At 40.4% G+C, this 21,320-nt stretch overlaps 1 protein-coding gene across 2 annotated transcripts in view; it reads right to left on the reverse strand.

Moving 5' to 3' along the window:
- Positions 1 to 19,438, reverse strand: part of PCSK5 (proprotein convertase subtilisin/kexin type 5) — a 226,290-nt gene extending 206,852 nt beyond the window's left edge. For both annotated transcript variants that reach the window (XM_059491816.1, XM_059491817.1), the window contains exon 1: positions 18,789 to 19,438. In XM_059491816.1, coding sequence (XP_059347799.1) covers positions 18,789 to 18,986 — 198 coding nt within the window. In that variant the 5' untranslated portion in view covers positions 18,987 to 19,438. The remainder of the gene's footprint in view (positions 1 to 18,788) is intronic.
- Positions 19,439 to 21,320: the final 1,882 nt, after the last annotated feature.

Genomic DNA, 21,320 nt, shown 5'->3' on the forward strand with positions numbered 1-21,320 from the left:
TTGTCTCCAAAACATAATTTCTGGTGTACTCTGTATAATGTGACAATATTTAAAACATTTTCATAGTGTTCCAGTTAAAGAGAAAAGGGGGTGGAGTTTTTAGCATGGTTCATTTGATACTACTCACATCATGCTTGGGGGGCAGAGCTTTGGCAGGAAAAAGCCAGGGCCAGAAACTGAGAATTTACCACTCTTGCCTTGGTCACAAAAGCAGAGTGGACTATGCTCTTAAACCATGGAGGACTTGGTCTCTTCTGCTGCCCACCTGTTTTTTTCCCTTCTCCCATTTTTCCTCTGTAGCTCTACAATGGGAGCTGCAGTATTGAGGTGGGCAGCTCCAGGCAGCAGAGTGGGAGGTGGCAGTTCAAGAAAGTGCAGAGGACTGAGCTTGGCCAGCAGCTGCACAATTCCTTTTTCCAGATGAACTAGCCTCCCGGTTTTGTTTTGTCCCTGCTTTTCATTCTTTTTGGGCTGGGTGGAAGGGTGGGAGAGAACACTATGCTGTGGAAGCTCTCCTCACCATATTGGCTTTGTTTGGAGACCACACCTAGTGGTATCTTTGAGAAGTGTTTTTCTTTGTTCCTGGTGGTGAATGCTCTTTTGTGGGTAAGCCACCTTCTTTTTGAATACGTTTTACTATTGATACTGCTGTGGTTATTGTGATTTTAGTAAATTGTTATTTTCATCACATTATCTCTCCTTATTGTCCCTCCCTCATCAGAAGGGGTGGGCGCAAGTGGCATATTTGGAGTTTAGTTCCCTGTTGGTAAAACCAGCACACCAAGAATAACAGAATGACAGAATGGCCTGGAAGACACCAAGCTGAGTGGTGCAGCTGACACAGCAGACAAATGTGATACCATTAAGAGGGACCAAGACAAGCTTGAATAGTGAGCCCGTAGGGATTTTAAGAGGTCTAACAAAACCAGGCAAAAAAATGAACTTCAAATGTAAATCTGAAATCTCACAAGGAGAGTTCATAGCCCTTAATTTTGACCCCTGTTGGCTCGTCGTCATTATCATGTAACGGTGTTCAATGATACTGCAGAAAACTGCCACTCCCTTTCCTTCTTGAATCACTCCAGACAAGCAAGTCTTAAGCATCTTAAAACCAGTATTCTGGTTCACCATTTAGGGGCAAAAAAGCTCTGCAGAAGCTGTTAGCTGTTCACTGATCCACCCAAATTAAAGCACCCATACCTCGTAAAGGTCCATGTTCATTCCAGACCTGTAACCTAAACTCAACTTATACTGCAAGAAATAGAACTGTGTAGTGGAGGTTTTGGGGGGACTAGGATAGCGTTTTTTCACTGTAAGGTACTACAGTAGTGACCACACTTTCTCAGTCTCCAGCTGTTTTCTCCAAAACCCCACTGTTGGGTCAGCCCCGACAGATCTCCAGCACACTGAGGCTGAAGGACCGATCACCGTAAGGAGAGCAGCAGAGCTGCTCAGACATCTGAGCTGCAGACTCAGATGAGGGCTCTGTCTCTCCCAAACATAATATGAAATTTAAAGTTTTTTTTTATTGGTTAACTAACAGAAATTCAACTGCTCATATTGTGGAGATATCTCTGTATAATAGAGGCAGGAACCTTGTTCTCAAGATTCATATCTGCTTCTCCCATATTCCCTTTTCTTCAGGTTTGTTTTAAATGGACATGATATCTGCAAAGTGTTGCTGCTTCTGAATAGTGAAACTGAACAAGCCCAAGTTGGGCTTGGTCTTACATACACCCCTTCTTCCTGAAGAATTTTTTGAGTCTCTTAGATGGAAAAAAGGCTATACTGTAAGCAGGAGTTCTAGCCCAGTTTATTGAATCTTCAGTCTGGAGGACAGGACGGTTCAAGTGGAAAAATTAAGATTCCCTTTTGAACCACCTGCATATGAAAAATAAAGAAAACTGCAAAAGAGTGAAGTTAAAAAAAACCACATGGCTATTTAGGCAGAAACATCACAATACCATAGAAGTAAATCGTACGGCCTCCCTTCAACATGGTGGGAACACAACACTTTACCATTTAACTACTGGCATTTCTTCTCATTCAAATGAATGAGTTTGTTTCATTCAAGTTCAAATCAAGAGGAAAGCATATCACCTTACTGAATTAAAATACACCATTTTAGCCTTCTGTTGTATTTTTCATTTATGTTTCAGTTAATTGAATGGAGAAATGTTGTCTGGGCACTTGCCTGGAGCTAGTTTGGCTTTTCAAATAGCTAATGCCGAAAATTAGTAACAACCATTAAAATAAAGTAGCTCAGCCTTATGTTCTTCAAGATATTGTCACTTCTGTTGCTTACATGCTGCTTTATTTTGTTTTAAGAAAAAAGTAACACATTAATTCTTTCAATTGAAAAATAAACTCCAGCCTTTTAATTTTCATATTTGTTAGTAGGATTAAAACACATTGATATTCTGAGGTCGGTTATAATTTTTTATATCATTCTAATTCAGTATCTAAGTTAGGATTTTTTACAGTTATGTTATTGTATTCCATATCCATCTATGCCCAAAAATTGTTACTGTAAGATTCCACAAAGCAGGTATGCTGTGCATGTGCCTGGAAACATTGTCTTGGGCAATTTTAAAATCCTCTCTCAGGGGCAGCTTTCGGCTCTTTGCCGCGTGATATATGCTTCGTGGGCTGTTTGGTCTTTGCTCAGGCAAAGGTTTTGCCTTTCCTTTTTGGATTCTCTTTTAATTTTGGGGGGGTGTTGCGCATCTTGGAGAGGCTGCATTTGGTGGCTTTGAGCTGCCTTTGGCCAAGTCCCACAGGTGCCTGCTGGTCAAGGCAGCTCAAGCTGTTGGCTTCCCGCTCCAGAGGGGAAGATGTGGTTGTCCGGAGAGTGCCTATGGAGGTGTGACATCACCTCCCCCTTGTCCTCCAGCTGGACACGTCTTGTGAAAGGGCATTTCCAGCACTGGGGCCTCTCTTTTTTCCCTGGGAGTTGTGAGATTTATCAGTTTGCTGTCAAAAAGTTACTTACTTTTATTTCCCTTGCCTGTTGGCATTCTGTTACTAAACAGGTTTGGGACATATTTTTTCACTTCTATCTACTCATATCTCTTTCCTTACTGGTGGAAAGGGATTGGTTGGAATCAAGGGGTATGTTACTCATTTCAGAGTGCCCATTGTCTCAAACCAAGATAGTTGATTTATTTGATTTGAGATTACATCTATAAAAATAGTTTTTCTCATAATTTTACTTTTCCGGGCTTTCTACTGCATTACAGAACATAACTTTTATAGCACATTTATAGTCTCAATTCTAAAATATAATTTAATGTAAACTAAAAGCTACATTTAAATGTGGTGTTCCAAATTCCTAGTTAGATTTTTTCTAAACTATTTTTAAAAATCAAAGTTCTACTTTTCTATATAGAGAAATGCTGAACTAAAAATATATTATAAAATAGATTTAGCAACATAAACTGAATTATGTTTCCTCTGAGACTCCTAACTGATCCATAACTTTTAAAAGTTGAGGTGAATTGGAAAAAGCTTCCTACATCACACTTTCTGCATAAAGGTTACTTTGTACAGTTGTATTTTAAAACAAATATTGTCAAATGAAACTCTGCTTTTTGAAATTACAGTACTTTAGTGCTCTCTTGGCAACTTTATTTAGTACTTGGAATTACTCTGAAAAATAAAGAGAAAAAAACCTAACAACCAAATAGCAATATAAAGTGTTTTACATCATTTAAAAAACCCAGAAAGTTTCTAACACAAACAAGTTTTAGTAAAAATCAGCAGGTAAGATTAATTTAGGTATTAAAAAGAATAAGTTCAAACTGTATCATAGCCTTAATTCTAATCCATGCTAGATCACACTAAAATTTATTAATTGAATGTACACTACTATGCAGGAGGAAGAATCCTTTCTAACAGGACTGTAGCAACTTTTTTTAGATTATATGTTTGTGTAAATCCTGTTGTTATTGAAATTATGAACTCTGCCTTACTGAGTTCTGAAAAGTGGGAAAGGTTAACTGATTTTTTAAAAATAAATTATGCTTTGATCACATTTAATTAAAAATGGTGCTACTTCTAAAAGTGCAAGTAAAAAAGCAATATTGAAGCCACATCACAAAAACAGAAATCCCAAAGACCCCCATCAGGTAAATAAAGCCAAGGAAAAGCTGCCTGAATAAAGACACTGTGAAAATGATGTTTGAGTCCTACGTGGATGAGAAGCAAAGCCTTTCATGCTGCAGGTAACAGGAGCCCCCAGTAAATATATATTCTTTGCAAAAGTTATGACACAGGTAGAGCTTGAGCTTGACCCCTACCCGTCTCTGTTGTAGCTTCAGCTCTGAGAAAAACATGCATCAGTCTTCATGGGAGGACAATATCTGAGCTGTGCTGTGTATTGGCACCCTTTGAACACTTCCCTATAGATGAGGGCATACAGATATGCCATCAGAGATGTTAAGAATGAATAAAAAGAGAGAAGCTGAAGATAAATTGGGCACTGTGTTGATTGTTCAAGCATTAAATTGAAAAAAATGTCGCTACAGTACTTGAAAAATTTCTTTGAAGGTTGGTAGGGGTTTCAGCCACCTCTTCTCTAGGACTGATAAACAGGTTGTGACTACTAGAATGATGTTTAAAAAATAGCTAAAAATTAATGAACACAGGTCCTTTATTATTGAACAGACAGTGGTAGAGGGGTTTTTATGAATTGTAGACTCCAACAGATATATCAGCCTAAAATATCCCTCTGGGGGGAGATGGTGAAGAAAGCCATTCCCACATTTGTCACGTGAAATGTTAAAATTCAAGTGCAGTAATTACAGGCATTAATAACTGCAACTGCAAGCTTTGCCTCATGAGCACTGCAGGAACTGGGAAGCTCACATCCCTGCCAAATAAAGTAATGCAATGTTACACAGCAAACCTGTGACCATGGGCTTGCAGTTCCAGGCAACATTACATTTTTCATTAAAATGCTCAAAAGGAAATAAATTATTTCCTCCATTCTCATTCATCTTTTCTATAATTTCTTTTCAACACAAAAAACAACATAATATAAATTGGTAGTTTATGCCCCCTTTTGTGAATCCCAGTGAGTCACCACCTTGTTTCTGCAAGTAAAAAGGAGTGAAACAAAGCATATTTTTATTATGCTGAACAAACAAAAGTAACCTCTGCAGTACTTAAAGCAACTTCAATGCAGTCATCATGAATTTGAAAGTTCAAGTCATAACAAACATATTTTTTATCTGCAAAGAAGCCATTAGGCAATATGGTCATGTTTGTTTCAGTACCACAGTCATCATTTTGATGAAGCCATCAAAAAGGAAACAAATACCTTTAACCTTTAATTTTGAAGAGTCAACTAAACTGCCACTGCCTTCTGAAATCTTTTTTTTCCCTTTCCTAACTCAATAATCTGTAATTTAAAATGTCTAAATTATATACTGCATTAACTGAAGTGAGCTTTGCCTCTATCTCATTGACTTCCAATCCTATTTTATATTGCATCACAAAACAAATGTAAAACGAGGATGCATACTCATGCAGTGACATGAATGTTTGTTGAAGTAACAAACAGAACCGCCATATACCATACATTACTAGCTATGTGTTTGTTTCTTCACCTGTGCTGTCATACATGTAATTATAATAAAGCATAAGAACGAGGCTTGACGAAGTTCTGACCAGGCTACTTCACTCATGCGAAAAGCATAAAGGTTAGCTAACAGGTTTTATTTTTTTAACTACTGCAAGAAAATTGTCACAACAAACAAAGTGCATATTCATTTCCTTTTAAATCTTGATTCTGAAATATTTCATAGGCATCATCCCTGTCCTGAAACTTGTAATCATCTACCCAGTCCCATGGGATCAAGTACCTTCTCACTTACAAAACTGCAAGTCAGAAATAACTGTTGAAACTAATGAATTTCAGAGGTATAAATCAAGAGCAGTCTAACCTAATGGAGTTACTTGCATGAGTAAAAGATTTAAGAACCAGGCAGTTCTTCTACAACAGTAGAAATACTGTTATATCTGCATCCAGTTATTTAAACATCAATATAAAACTCCTAAGCACATTAATAGCAAGGGAATTTATACCGTTCAAAATGACTAATGTGGTGACTTACACTAGTCATACTGTTTACAGTGAACATTTATATTGCCAGCAATAAACCTTTTCATGCTGTACTTTGTCTTACAAACCTGAATTCAGCTCTTACTGGTCATAGGAAGTACAATGTTTTCATTGAACTGACTTTCTCATGAGACTTGATTTAAGCAATTTCCTCTTCTATTACCGATATAATTTACCAAAGAGTTATAAAGAAGTGGCTCATGGGAATATCTAAGACTGAGTTAAGTTCATCTATGTGGGGTGTGTAGGCAGTAAATCCAACTCTCTTATACAGTTAACCTAGATCACACTTCCTCAGCTTTGTACTCCAGCAGAATCTGGTATCTTCCACTCTGTACAACATGTTTAATCAAATACAGAGAAGCATGCAACTGGTCCAGAACGTCAGGTTACTGACATATTCATCTATTTTACTTGGTTATTGCTTATACTTTAAAAAGTTTATACTCTTTTTGTGTAAAAGTTAGATTTGTCAGTATTCTTTATTTATGTCTCCATTTGTAAGCCCATTGACTTTGATAAGACAACTAGAGAATCACCTGTTCATGTAACAGTTTAATAGTAAGCAAACAAAAATTCTCTCTGACAGCATCTAAAGATACACCAAAACAAAAAGCAAGTAAGTGAGTAAATAAGACCAAAAAAATATTTGTGCCATGTACCGTTCAAGTATAGTAAGAAATAAAACAGCTACATAATCATAAGTAACATTTAGTAAGGATTTGCAAAGTATTACAGCATACCAAAGAACTCTATTCTAGCATAGCATATGTCTAGCACAGACTTGCAATATTCCATGTAAAGCTGCTATTTGCAGTCACAATAATAAAATAAATAGACAAAAAAGTGACACAAAAATGATATTAATTTAGATATACATGTCTCTCCTGCTGTACCATTTTTCAAAATCCTAGAAGATTCAATTAAGCTTTCACTGGATTCACTGGAATCTTTTATTGTATTTAATGGTAACTACACGTAATCCTTTTTTAACCTAGACCCCCAGCAAGGCCCATATTTTTGATTAAGTGTAGTTAATCTCATTAAGCTAAGAACTAACTTAAGCTTCCAAATTACTTCACACTACAGAGACAAGCCAAAGACATCTGACACTTGATTCATTACAAAACATCTATATTTACCAAAACTAATGATAAACAAGTTACAGCTCTCAGACCCTATCTATTACACACATATAAAGAACATTCTTTGGTGATCTTCGCATTTGGAAAGCCGAATCTTACAATCTCAGGGTTGAGAGAATGTCTGAAAGTATTTTTTCTTGGAGAAAGGATAAAAGTTTCTACTCTACATTTATTTAATACATTGATATTGATACCAAAATACTGAAATAGGAAAAAGATAGCTAAAATGACAACAATGCGTTGGATAAAACAATATATTTTTCTTTATAAATGGATTTTCATTTCTATTTTGAAACATTGTGTCAGAGTCCTACAAGACAAGAAACATCAGAATACCTATACAAATTTCAACCACCACTAGAACTGCTCACTGTGCAGTAATGTTTGTCAGATTAATATTTCTGTTTTCCAGGCAAGAAATGGAAATTGCTCAAATTTCACACAATTGGAATGACATTTATATACAAGAAAGCTTCCAAAAGAGCAGTCTGTTGCAATGGTAGAACCATTTATTGATGCCAACAGAGTCCAGGGCCCTTTTGGGTCAGGGAATAGTTAACTCTAGTAGAAAACAAAGCTCCACAACTCTGTTAATTCCAGATGATGGTTTTGTGATTTGTCAGTTGGCAATCCTCATCATGCACTGATCTAAAACTGACTGTGGGTAGGGGTGTGTTGTTCATTGACAATGGAAATCTAAACTACTCCAAGCTGAAGAAAACATTCAGCCTGATCAGACAGGCAGAAAGGAGTAATGACAGGATGTGGTGATGGGCACATGTCAGAAGTGTCCAAGCAATTCCAGATATTGTCATACATGTATCCTCCAGGAGTTAACTTTTATTTCAGTTAGGTACGGCTAAAATACTATTGCACTTTCAATTCATGGAAAGCAAATTATTCTGTTTACAAAGGAGCAAGGAAGAAAACTGTACAGAATATCACAATTAATACTGCCATGCTAGCTAGGGCTGGAGCTCGTGTTGTGTGGTGGTGACAGAATACATCTAGTCTGTCAACCTTACTGATTTAACTTGGGTACATGCAAAAACATTTTCAATGTTCTTACTAAGAGACTACTGAGACTTTATTAAACTGCTACTTCATGAATACTTCATGGAGTATAATACTTTAAAAACAAAAGAAGTTAATCTGCTTTTACATACACCTACTCTGTGTGTATCTGCATTAGTTTCACTCTACACCCCATTGGTAAAACTGCCAGTTGTGCAAGGTGGGGCTTAGTTGCTCATGAGAAAACAGCTTATGCTGCAGCCCAATCCTGCAGAGAAGGAGTCTACTAATTTTCAAGAGGGGTAGGGGCACTTCCCCAGCTTAAAGCTGCTCATTTATGCTTGGCTCATTGGAGTGCAGCATATCCACAAAAGCATCCCATTTTTTTCAAAGTTTACTGTTTGATTGATTTGTTTGCCTCTGTTCAGCTCAGCTCAGTTACTCAAGATACAATAGTTGACATTCTGCAGTTCACAATGTTGAAAGATTATGGGTGGAATAACTGAATAAAAACACTCAGTAAATTAAAGTTATTGAAAATCTCATTTTAAAAACAGTTTTCACTTTTCAGAACAGCTGCGTAACAAATGTGATGCCAACTTTTAAAAGGAGATGTGAGATGAGCTACAAGTCACTACTAGAAAAATGAATAGAAATTAAGAAATAAGATAATTAAGGGACACTTGGGTAGAAAGACACTGCTTTGGAAATAGTTAAACAGAAGAAAATTCTGCCTTACAAATTTATTGCTGTTCTTAGAAGAGGCCAAGCATATAGATAGAGATGGGTAAATAGTTACACTCTAGTTGAACTTCCAAAAGGCTTTTGACAATTTTTTGAGAATTTAAGAACCCATTGCAAAAGGTCTTCGCAGAAGTAAGCAATCAAAACAAAAGAAAAAAAACTGAAAGCAAAGCTTAGGAGAAATTTGTTACTTTTTTATTAAATAGCAATTAGCTTCTTGCAATGAGTGGAGGTTCCAGATGGAGTTCTGTTGTGTTCCATTGCAGAATCTCTTCTGGAAGCTACACTATTTCATTACAAAATATATGCATGGGAAAAAGAGTGAGCAATGAGGTATAGAAATCAGCCATGACAGATGTAAAAACTGCAACAGTTGACTGTGCATGAACTGCAGAAGGACCCTGCAAAACTGAGTGACAACAATATCAAATGAAATCCAGTATAGACAAAAGTAGATTAACTTACGTACAAACCGAATGTCACACTAAAAAGCACTGTTCAGAGCTGCCCAGTACCGTACCATTAAAGAGTGACAACCTCAAGGTTATGGCGGACTAATCCACAGGAACTCAACTCAGCAGAAGTCCCCACAGTAAATGATATACTAGACATTAGTTATCATATGAAGGATAAAGCAGAGTACATGGCATTATGAGAATAATGCAAGGTTTTCTCACAATAAATACTGTGCAGCTCTAGTTCCCTCTATTCAAACAGGGAGATCTGAAAAAGTTTCCAAGTAGGAGAAGAAGAAAAGGACAAAGATATGGTACAACAGAAGTTTTATGACCAATAACAAAAAGTAAACTAAGACCCCTCAGCCTAGATACAACATAATTTAGGGGACAATATTCAAAGTCTAAAAAACCAAGTATGGTGTAAGAGTGGACAAAAATCTTCTTTCACCACCTCTTTCAGTAGCCATCTAACAAAGCTAGTAAGTAACAAGCAAAAGAGCAGTCTTAAGAAAGAGTAGTAGTGTTAGCAAAGAGTTTGTTACAAGAGTAGCAAACCTTAAAAATCCTTGCCACAGAATATTGCCGATGCTAGAAGTTTCATTTTATTTCAAAGACTGAACAAGAATCTGGACAAAGCAAACATTGTGGATTTCCAAGCATGCAGAAACAATATCCAGTTCAGGCTGGACTCCCCATCTGAAAACAGCTGAAGGCAGTGTTAGGGAGAAGCACTGGATGCTTGTTTTCTTCTTCCTTGCACAGGGCAGTAACTTAAAACCACTGCCCATGCCTATGGTAGTGGCATCTAGACAGATCTTCTATCGGCCTTTCATCCTTTTGGGCCTATTTCAATAAGGGTGCTCAGGCGATCAAAAATGTTATAGGATCTACTTCTCTATGCCCTAGATGTCATACTACTGGCTTTAAAGGTGCAACACAGCATGCATTTTCTTTCCTGACTGTTTTTAAGACATGTGTTTGTTCCACAAAGAAAAGGGAATATTCTCTAGGTTTATCCAGAGGGGAAACTACTGACAGACAACACAGAAAATGGAAATTTTCAGTTCCCTTGAAATTGCAAAATATTTATATTTAGCGTGAAGACTAACTAGCAAATTAGATAAAAGAATGTAAAAGTAGGCATACAGGATGCTAAACATAGCTTGAAACAGTGGATAAAAATATAATAAGGAACCTACTAGGTTTTGTGGCAAAGTTACAAGAAACAACTGCACATGCCCTCAGAGAAGTTCCAGGCAAGGTTTACAATACTGGGGACACTCAGTGAATACAACCATCAGAGATCCCTTTATTAAACGCTCGAGGACCATCAAACGACTTCTAGTAACAGGTGGAGGCCTGTAAATTGGTTCTAGGAGAAGTGAAGCAAATGTATTAGCTAGGAATTACATTCTAATGAATATGTATGATCATGATGGAATAAAGAGCTTGTTGTCAAGTTTCACAACACATACTGAAACAGAGGAAAAATCCTCTGAAGGTGTCCAGCACTGTAATAAAGAATGCCTGCATTCCAACACTTCAAATTGTGGTAGAAAGTTTATTTTCAAGCTGATTTCAGTATCACTACATGCTACCACTGATTAAACTATATATTTCCAAAAGGACAACATTATCTAATTCTAATTGACTTTCAGAGACACAGCACTATTCTGTAACACTACAGTGCCTTCTAAGCACTCTTACGCAAAACCCACTGGTTTTGCTCTAGTTTGAATAAAATATATAGCACACGTTTTAGCTGTGACTTGCAGCATCTCTTAACTCCAATCTGACCCCAGAACACAAACCTAAGTGATGCCTGCTCCCTCTAGCACAGAAATATCCTAAAAAAGAAAAAAAAAACAACAAGAAGGGAAAAAAAAAAAAGTAACTTGAGCAAAGATGGGCCTGATGGCTATCCCTTATTAAAAAGCATACCATCCCCCTTGGGATCAGGTTTCTTCTCTTTGGAAGAGTCTGTGCATACAATTTTTTCTTTCATTATTTGTTTAGAACTGTATATTCCCTCTTGCCTGATTAACATGCTTTTCATAATCTCACCTCCATTGTGCAACATCTTGTAATACACAGGAATGTCCACAACAAGCTGTTCTGGCAGGACTTCATTCTGTAATTCTCATACTCTGCTGGACTTGCCAATGTTTCATTCCAAACAGTTTTTCATTCTGGAAATATCAATCAAATTGAGCCCAGTATGTTGCCAAATAAACACTTACTGTCTTAAGGTATGTATCATTGGCAAGTGGGATTCTGTTTGATCATATATTTTCCTGCGTTTGGCAGGTGACAAAGAGTACCACATGATATGGTTGATCATGTATTTCCCCATTTGCTGATTTTACAATTGATTATTTGGAGGAGAAGAAAAAGGTGTACTGGTCAATCACAGACCACAGAACACAGCTGTAAAACAAGAAAATAGGACACTGGAAATGTCTTACCTGAACAACTAGCATTATTTATGGCAAAAGAGTACAAAGGAGTGGGGAGGTTGTATACAAACAGGACATAATTTCTGGTCAAGGCAAACACATGTCAATCAAAACACAGTAACTATGATGACTGTAGGAGTGGGAGGTCTATCTTCTCTCTCCTAATAGGAAACCAGAAGCTACAGAAGCAAAATAAAGGCTGACCCTGAAAATGTCACAGAGAGACAGATGAAGCACAAGAGCAGATATATAACACTGGCTGTGACTAAATTTAGTCTGTAAGTTGGAGGAAAAAGAAATCATTTTTGCAACTGGGGTTAAAAATCCACTTATGAACACCTTAAGGTACATATCACTCATGATTCTGTTCAATCCAATATTCTTCAGATTTTTATATTTATTACATTATTTATGTTTATTTTGAGTAGATACTTGGCAAAATAAAAACTGTATCTATCTTCAAGTACTACTTGAGTAATAGCACCAAATTCCTGAAGTAGGGCACAGAATTAAACTATGGAACAGTAGGTCAAAACTTCATAAGATTTATCTATTTATTGCAGCAGGGCAGCAAACAATTACCAGCTAGAATTCCTCTTGAAATTGTTTTGGTCAATATTTCAACTAGTGACCTGAATACTGGCACAGAAAAGACACCTACTAAAATACATAAAGACTCAGAGATTATATGCTCGTATGTTGAGGGGCAGGAACTGAATTCAAAACAAACTGGCACCATAACACATGGTCTGGAAATGCAGGACAACATTTAGCAAAGGCATAAGCAAAGTACTACACCTAATAAGCAGCAACCTACTGAATAAAGTCAGACTGGAAAACAATGGGCTAGGAATTTGGCAGAATCAACCTCTGAACCATAGCAGATCACAGGCTGAACTCTGTCAAGAATGTCATATGGCTACAGGATAGACAAATGCCATAACGGGTTACATAAATAGGAGTGCTTTCCTGAGGACAGCTGAAGGAATCCTTATGCTGTACTCAGCTGTAATGCTCTGGCAGCTCCTCGCTCAATATGAGGATCATCTTAGAAAGACTAGAGTCAAACGGCATGACTGGTCAGTGAAAGGCCTCACTGACATAAAACAAAGGAAAGGACTGAACTTGGATCGAAAACATAAAAGTCTGGAAGAGGGAAATGTTACAACTTTTCTGATGTTGCTACTCTTTACATTCATAGAGAAACAAGAAACACCAGCTTTGAATTGCAGAAAGACTAATACAGTTTTGACTTCACCAGGGCAAAGAGTATAAGAGACCACTAAAACCACTAGCTTCATTGACACTGTGGAACTTCATTACTGAAGACCTTCAAAAACAGGTTACATATCAGCCAGGAAACATGTGGGCATAGCTGGTTTTCCTTAAAGGCACTACAGTGGACAAACCAATCTGCAGTGATTTCCCTCTCGCCCTTCACTTCTACAGCTTTAGCCATTGTCAGTCAGAGGTTGTCATACCATGACATGACAGCTGTCATACCAGAGGTATCTTGCACCATGGATTTACATCAATACATTTTACAGATTTCTTCCAGTTCTTCCATTGAACTCAGTCTGCTCCACTCCTGCACTTTGATTGAGAGAAACAGTTTGCACAAATATTGTCATTTGTAAATTGAGCTAGCTACTACTTGTTATTCTTAAAAATATAATTTAGTTTGTGCTTGCCTAAGGGCTTTAAATAAAAAAATCATCACACAATTTGTAGTTTGACCACTATTCTGTTACACAAGATTATCATCTTCCCTCATTTTATAACAACACACAAATGCTGCTAGATTGCCTGCATGATCAGAAAGCATTCCTTTTCTTCACCCAGCTCCTAATGAAAAGCTCACATTTACTAGAACTACAATGTGCTCTCTCTCCCTCCTTCCTCCCATTTTTAACTGCAGAAATGAGAAAACTACCACTAAATATGAAGAAATAGCCATGGTATACCCTTTGTAGACTACAATATGTTCAGGTGTACCGGTTCTGTGGCATTTTGAGCATTTGCAAAAAATGTTTTTCAGAACTTATATTTTCCAAATATTTGTCTCCCAGTGATTATTCTGTACCACCCCTTAAGGCTCTTTTTTCCTTCTATGTAAAAGAGAAAATTCTGTTTTCCTTGGTGTACTTTTACCTATCTGCATTTGCTGATATGTAAAAATATCTGCATATGCATACAACTTAGAGTACACCTATCTTTAATTCTTTTGATACCATTGTCCTGATACTTGTATCGTTAGTACTCAGGACTTCATTAAAATTATTACAAGTATTAAATTTTAGTAAGGCATACTCTGTTGCAATACTGTGAGCACACAGGCTCTTAAGGGGTATGATTCTTCTATTATCTATCTATATTATGGGGTACTTGAACTTTACACAAAGGCCTATCATCTTGCTTTTTTGAGACATCATTGTAAAGTGGTAGGAGACTTTTGGCAGCAAGCTCCCTCCTTTGCTGAAGACAACCACCGTAGTTTAGGCTTTTTATCTCAAATTAAGTTCCTTTTTTCCTTAACTGCTTCCTTGTCTTGCAATTTGAAATACTTAGTTTGCAAAATTTACTTCTGCCTTCCATCAGGAATAGATTTGTAAAATGCAAAACAGCCATTCCTCCCATTCTTTCTATCAATTGACCTTGTTACACAACATCTTCTCTGTGACATCAAAAGAATGTCAGGTTTGAAATGAACTGTTGAAATGAACAGGTTTGAAATATTATTTACTAAACTTTTGTGTGATCTGCTGGCTTCAAATAATACTCCCAGTTAAAACAAACAAACCCACCACAAAACACTTACTGGCAAGTGATATCAGCATTTACATTATTTAGAAAGCCAGATCTGTTTATCTTACTGTGATTCCTCAAGCTAAAAATGCTTATGTGCCTTTTGGCTAATAGTGTCTATTCCTTGTATGAAGAAAACTGTAGGGATTGGGTGGACAGTCAGTCGCAAAGAGCAGGGAATAGGCTACTCACTTCTGGAAGAGATCAAAAAGGTAAAATTCCTGAACAAATACTATCAGGAGAAAAAAGATGTGATGTGGGAAAGTGCTCACCCACCCTCAGCTCATGCCTAGAATTAAGAAAGAAGAAAGGAAGAACAGGATCTGAAGTTTACTATTGCAGCATTTCTCTCGTTGCAACCGCAGATATCTTTATCTCTTCCATTCTTCCATCACCTTTGGGGTACCAACCATTTGTCTTTCCTGTGCTCCTCAATCTTAAAGGAAAATCCACTGCCTGAACAAGAAACTCCTGGCACCTGATGACAGCAAATAGCCACAATATTTAAACCAACTGTACAAAATGCTACACAGACGATATGCTTAACCCTTGACAGCTGCCAACAGTGAAAGAAATGTTCCTAAATGTCAGTGACAGATACTTTGCCCTAAGGTAAGGTCTGCTTTGTGTAGCCACTGCAAAATAGAAAGCAAGCCAGCAAAGAGGTGCTGGGGATGCACTATAGCCCAAATTGCTCCATCCAGTGTGGAACTTAGAACAACTCCCTAGCTGCTTTATGTTAGGCTATCTTATCACAGTCCCAGAGGCCTTGCAGGTCCAGACCACTGTCTTAGAAGACCTGTGCAAAAAGAACTATGCAACACTTCTTCATGCTAGAGAAATTACTAATTGCACTTCAAGGGTAAGTCAGAAAGCCTACATTGGAAAAGGGGGAAAGAAATCAACTCTATGCATTTAAGTCCTGATATTACATGTTTGTATAATTTTGAAGTCCAGTGAAACACAGAAGACATATCTCTCATTGGTAATACAGGAAATACAAGATAAACAAGAAGTATGTCAGAGCAATTTGTAGGAAACAGGAAACAGAACATGTAGCCTGGAAAAACATAAAGAGGATTCTTTCTCTGTTGTGCTGTGTTCCCTAAATTTAATGGAAAATTCTTCTATTCAATGAATACAGAAGCTAAAGCTTTGAGTTTTCATAGTAAGACACGAAGACTACAGAAGTCTGAGAGCAATAAAAGTTTACCAGAAACTGTGAGAGAGAGTTCTCAATTGCTCACCAGCAGGTCATCTCAAGGCCTCTTTTAACAGCCCCTTCTGCCATCTATTTCTGATTCACTTGTCCAGTCATTCAGCAAGACGTTGCAGGTTTGCTACGGCAATGAAAATTACTCAAGAGGTATTTCAAGACTCAACTGGATATTCTCCAAATCACACAAGCATCAAAAAACCAGTAAGTTAAATTCCTCCTGTCACCAGGAATGCACTAAATAACAAAAACTGGGAGAAGGGTGTTAGCCAGTATTTACAGTTCAGAGCCTTCCTGGGTCTACCATCTTGTCTCCACTGATCAACTTTATGAACCTTTCAATGCCATTTTTCCACAAACACAAAATTATAGTCAGTGGAAACAAGCCCTTCAGAACCCCTCTTTTCCCCCAGTTTCCTGCAGCTCTAATAATGCAATTTACTGTTGTCAGAATGCTCCTGGTTTGCAAATTTCATTTTTATACAGTTTCACTACTTCTTATCTTGAATATTTTAAATAGATTATTTTTCCGGATAATTTGTTAGTTGGTCCTTTGGACCAGCTGCAGTGGAATTTTGATTTGGCTTTTTGCACTTTCTTTTTAAAGATGAGCTCATAAATTTAATGCAACCAAAACATTATGCCTATTGTGTAACTCTATGAGAAAATTCTGCTTACTGGTGTCTCTTGTTTTCAGAGCATATTCAGCGAAGAAAATATCTTTCAACATCTCACACAAAATAATTTTTTTAATTGCTTGCAATTGTCACTCAGTAATAACCAGAAGATTATGCCCCATTCTTATCTTCTTTTTGCACTTCCTGTTTTGTATGAAATATTTTCCTGCTTTTCTAGATCTATGAAAAAAGCTCACTATGGGCAAGCCCACCTCGTCTGTCCAAATTGTTCCTGATTCCTATTCTCCAAAAGTTAATACCTTAACTCCATTTACCCGTCTTTACCTAGACACACAGTCTAGTATTTTTTCATCCATATACCTAATAAAGTACTTTCCAGCTTTCAATTACTTATAGTGTCTATTTTCTCTCATTCTCATCTGTATTTCTAATCTGCATTATTCATAGTTGTATATTTCATAGCTGTACATAGACACTTTCACTGACACATAAGAAACAACAGAAGCTTACTGCATTCTTTCCTTAATTCAAGATGGGGCTTACATATGCAAAGTACAAAAAGGCAGGCTCTGAACTGACCAGCCAGCCTGACAAAAGAAAAAATGGGGAAAGGCGCATCCTGCAGCTGACACTAATTAGCTGTTGCTAATTTTGGCACTATAAGGGCCCAGATAGGAACACAAACATCTTGAGCATAAAACGTGTTAGACTAGAAAGAAAGCTGATGCAAAAAATTTTGATTCCTAAACTTTAGTTCCGAAGTAGTACTTCAATTTTGACATGCAATCTTCCTCCCAAATTTTACTGCCTCCAGCTGGAAGTAGTATTGCCTGCCTGCTTAAGTGCTCCACGAGAGAAGTTGATACTCAGTTTTACTAAGCAACTGCATCCTTACACATCATGTTTTGTGCTACCCCAGTGACATTTTCCAGCTTTTCTCATGTAAATTATTTATCTTAATTGACCACACAGCTGTCTTATTCAGGCTTGCAATGAGTGGGAACATTGAGATGTACTTTAAACTTTTGATTCAATGATGTAGTAAGTGGGAACCCTTTTTAAAACACAATAATAATCAGACCTTACTTTGATTTGGTTGATATGAAACGCCTGGAGTGTAAACACAGCTGCGTTTTTGTAACTCTCATGCACAAAAGGAAGCCTTCTGTACCTGTAAATGTTCATTTCTAACCTTTCAATTCATGTAGAATAAACTAGTGTATACAAAGAATGTACTTGGATGTTTGCACCCAAGCATGCAACAGGACTGTTTATTTTGTAGGCACTCGCCTTGTAAACCCGACATATGCAACTTGGATTTTGAGAACAACAGCGAGGAAAGCCTAGAACGCTGAGTATAAACTCCTTAAGAAGCAGTGATGTTAGGACATTTTAAAGATAACTGTGCCTATTTGCAGAAGAGGGGCATTTTTCAGTGTGATGGAATCCAGTAAGAACCAGGTGTTTGCTAACTTGCAGTTTCTGAACCTGACTGTATCCAAGAATTTTTTGACGTGGTGATATCTGGACCGAGCCAAGCCCAGGTGTGGCCTCGGCCCCAGCGGCGCGCTCTCCCTCCCCAGGGAACGCCGCGGGCAGCCGCCCGCCTGGCAGCGCTGCGGGACTCCCTGCCACCGCCTCCTTCCGCACGCCCCGCCAGCGCGGGGGTCGGGACGCCCTCCGCGCCCAGCCGGCGGCCGCGGCTGCCACGTCCTGGCTGCCGGCGAGAGAGACCGGCGCTCGCAGCAGGACGAGCTCGTCTTGTACCAGCGCTTTTCAACTCGGAAAGGGGACACCGGAGGCTGTCCGCTGCGGAGCGCAAAGTTCAGCCGCAGCGAGGCGGCGCGCAGAGCCGCGGCGGGACGCCCCCCGGCGATGCCCTCCCCCTCCCGCCCCGCGGGCGGCTCCCTGCCCGCGCCCCGTTTCACACCTGGCTTTGAAGGGGAAGGCCACGACCCCAAGCTCTCCGGCGTACCTGTCCCCGCGCATCACCTCCCGGGGCCCCCGGCGGGAAGCCGGGGCGGCTCCGCTGACCGCCCCGCGGCGGCGGCGGGGCCTGCGGCGGGGCCGTGCTCGGGCAGCGGCCGCGGGGCCGCCCGTCCCTTGCCCTCGTCGTTGTCCCTGCCCCGGCGGCGCAGGGCGGCCGCAGCGGCGGTGCCCGTTAGGAAGTAGTTGTGACTAGCGTTACCTGTCCTATATTGACGTATCCGTATTTGCTCGCTATCCTGTTGGCCTCCGGGAGCCCCCCGGTTATCCGCACAGCCCAGTGGTTGGTGTAGAGGCGCGTCCTGCAGGCGGGCAGCAGGAACCCCAGCACCAGGGTGAGCCGGCAGAGAAGGTCCCCGCCGCCTCCGCCTCCCCAGCAACAGCGGCGCTTCCAGCCCATCTTCTCCTCTGCACGCAACCCCCACAAAACTTCTCCTTCCTTCTTCCGAGGCCCTTGTCCTCCCCTCCGGGCCGCTCCGGCGGTACGTCCTCCGAAGTTAGCCCGAGGAAGAAACTAGGAAGAGCTTGGAGTAGTGCATTGAACCACCCGGGGGTTAAATGATGAGGGGCTGGGAATAGTGGTTCTGATCAGTGATTGCTGCTGTGCCCTCTTCCCGCCGCTCTCCCGGAATTAAGTAACTTGCTTGTGAGAGCTTCTCTCACTGTTCCTGAGCGCCAGCTTCCCCCTCTATCCCTAGCTACATGGGAAGTCGTCTCTCCGCGGGGAGGAGGGGTCCTTATCCCTCTCCCTACGTTTCCCTCCTCTCTGACTTCCTTCCCCCTGCCAGCGGTCTTCTGCCTCCTCTCCCGCGTCTGGCTTTTCTTCGCCTCTACTCGCTCCCTCTCTCCGGAATCCGGGAGCAGCGCGGCTGCGACGGCAGGCGATGTGTGAGTGTTGGCAGCTCGTAGCCTCAGTGCACTCCGACTCGGCCACCTCCCTCTCCCCTCCCTCCTCCTTCTCCTCCGCCTCCTCTCCCCGCCCTCGCTCCCGCAGCGCCGAAGGCCAGGGGAAATGGCAGCCGAGTCGGCGCCGGGTTGCCTCGCTCTCCGCGCTCCTGGGCCCCGGGCTACTGCTGGTCTCGTCGGCCGCCGCCCCCGGGCGCTGTGTCTGCCCCCCTGCCGGCCCCGGAGGCCGCCGCCCCGCCGGCGGGGCTGCAGCAGGCGCGGCGAGGTGCGAGGCCTGCGGCAAGGCCTCGTGTTCGGCACCGGCGGCGGCCTGCCGGCCCTGCGCCCGCGGGGCGCCCCGGGCGAGGAGGGGCCGAGGGAGAGCCCCAGCTGTTCGGGTAGGCCGGGTCTGCCCTGGCCTGCCGTTCCCAGGAGAAACTGCTCGGCTGCCAGGCAGGACAGGAACAGCCCCACTAGCTGCCTCTCCGGCAGCTACTGTGTGCCCGTTTGCTGGCTGCGCTTCACCTACATCGTCCTTTAGTGCAACCGGTCTGTCCGTGGTCACCACCTTCAAAAAAGAAAACTGGGTGTCTGCTGCTTTGGCAGAGGATTGGTGTTCCAGACCCAGTCAGAGAAGACAAAGCTCCCACTGCTCCCTCATCCATGTCCCTGTGCAGCGTTGGCACAGATCTCCTACCTGCTTCCAAAAACAGAGCACCTCTGGGCCTAGAGAAGATGCTGCTGGTCATCAGCAGCTGTCTCAAGCTGGTGCTTGGCTGGGGTGGGAGAAAACTCGTGTCCACTCCAGTCCAAGCTTCTTGTTTAATGGTCTGTGCATTTGAGCCACCATAATAACTTTGGACTACCTGTACATCTACTTCATTTTGCCTGAACGTTACGATGATTGGTCCAACAGACCTACTGTGAGGATCTGTTGCAAGTTTTGAAGGAATTTGGACGTGAGAAGTACCATTGCAGTACACTAACGTAAATTCATGACTTTTCTCTGAGAAAAAGATGTCAGCAAAGGTGACTGACTTTGCCAGTCAGGCAGCCGTTACTCGCTTTTTTGCTGAAGTATGAGAAATTACATACTTTACAGAAGGTCAAAGAATAACATGGAGTTCCATTTTTCCTCCACCAAAATGTGGAGGAAACACCTCTACCGTTAACAGCAGCTGATTCCCTTGAAAAGTAGAAGTAGTAAAACGCCGAAAGCTATGTTTTCCAATTCAGGTGTTTCTCTGCTTTAGGTTCATTAATTTTTCCTTTACACTTGGGTATTATAGTGGTGATTAACATCTTCCCACATCTTTTGATAAGAGTAGAAAGGAGGAAAATGCATTCTTTACTTCCGTGTTTGTTTGACGTTTCTAAGAACTTATTTGCCAGAGATTGCTTCTTCTCTGTTAGTTGTTTGGGGTTTTTTTTGTAGTTTGCGTGATCATTTTCTCAGTATATTCCAATGTACGCTTAAGTTCTCTTTGTACATTTAAGACCTCATGGCTTGCCTTCCCTAGGATTTCACAGATGGTGGCTTACTGTTGAGTAAATTGTTCTTCTACTGAAACTACAGTCAACACTCTCATTGGATTCAGCAGGCCATCGTATGAATTGTAGCTGTTAGGACCAGGGAGTCCTAACAGCTAATATTGTTGCTAATATTCATAAATACACATTCCTTGAATATGACATTAAATATGCTCCAGCAATTAGCCCTCCTTTTTTGTTGATTCAATGATAATTACACAAGTCAGCTCTTATCCTATATCTGGAGGGCTTAAATGATGCTTTATCATGAATATCCACCCTACAGAAGTAAATAGCAATCAATGGGTCACAAAATCTG

This window comes from Ammospiza nelsoni, chromosome Z (assembly GCF_027579445.1).
Source record: "Ammospiza nelsoni isolate bAmmNel1 chromosome Z, bAmmNel1.pri, whole genome shotgun sequence".
Lineage (NCBI taxonomy): Eukaryota > Metazoa > Chordata > Aves > Passeriformes > Passerellidae > Ammospiza > Ammospiza nelsoni.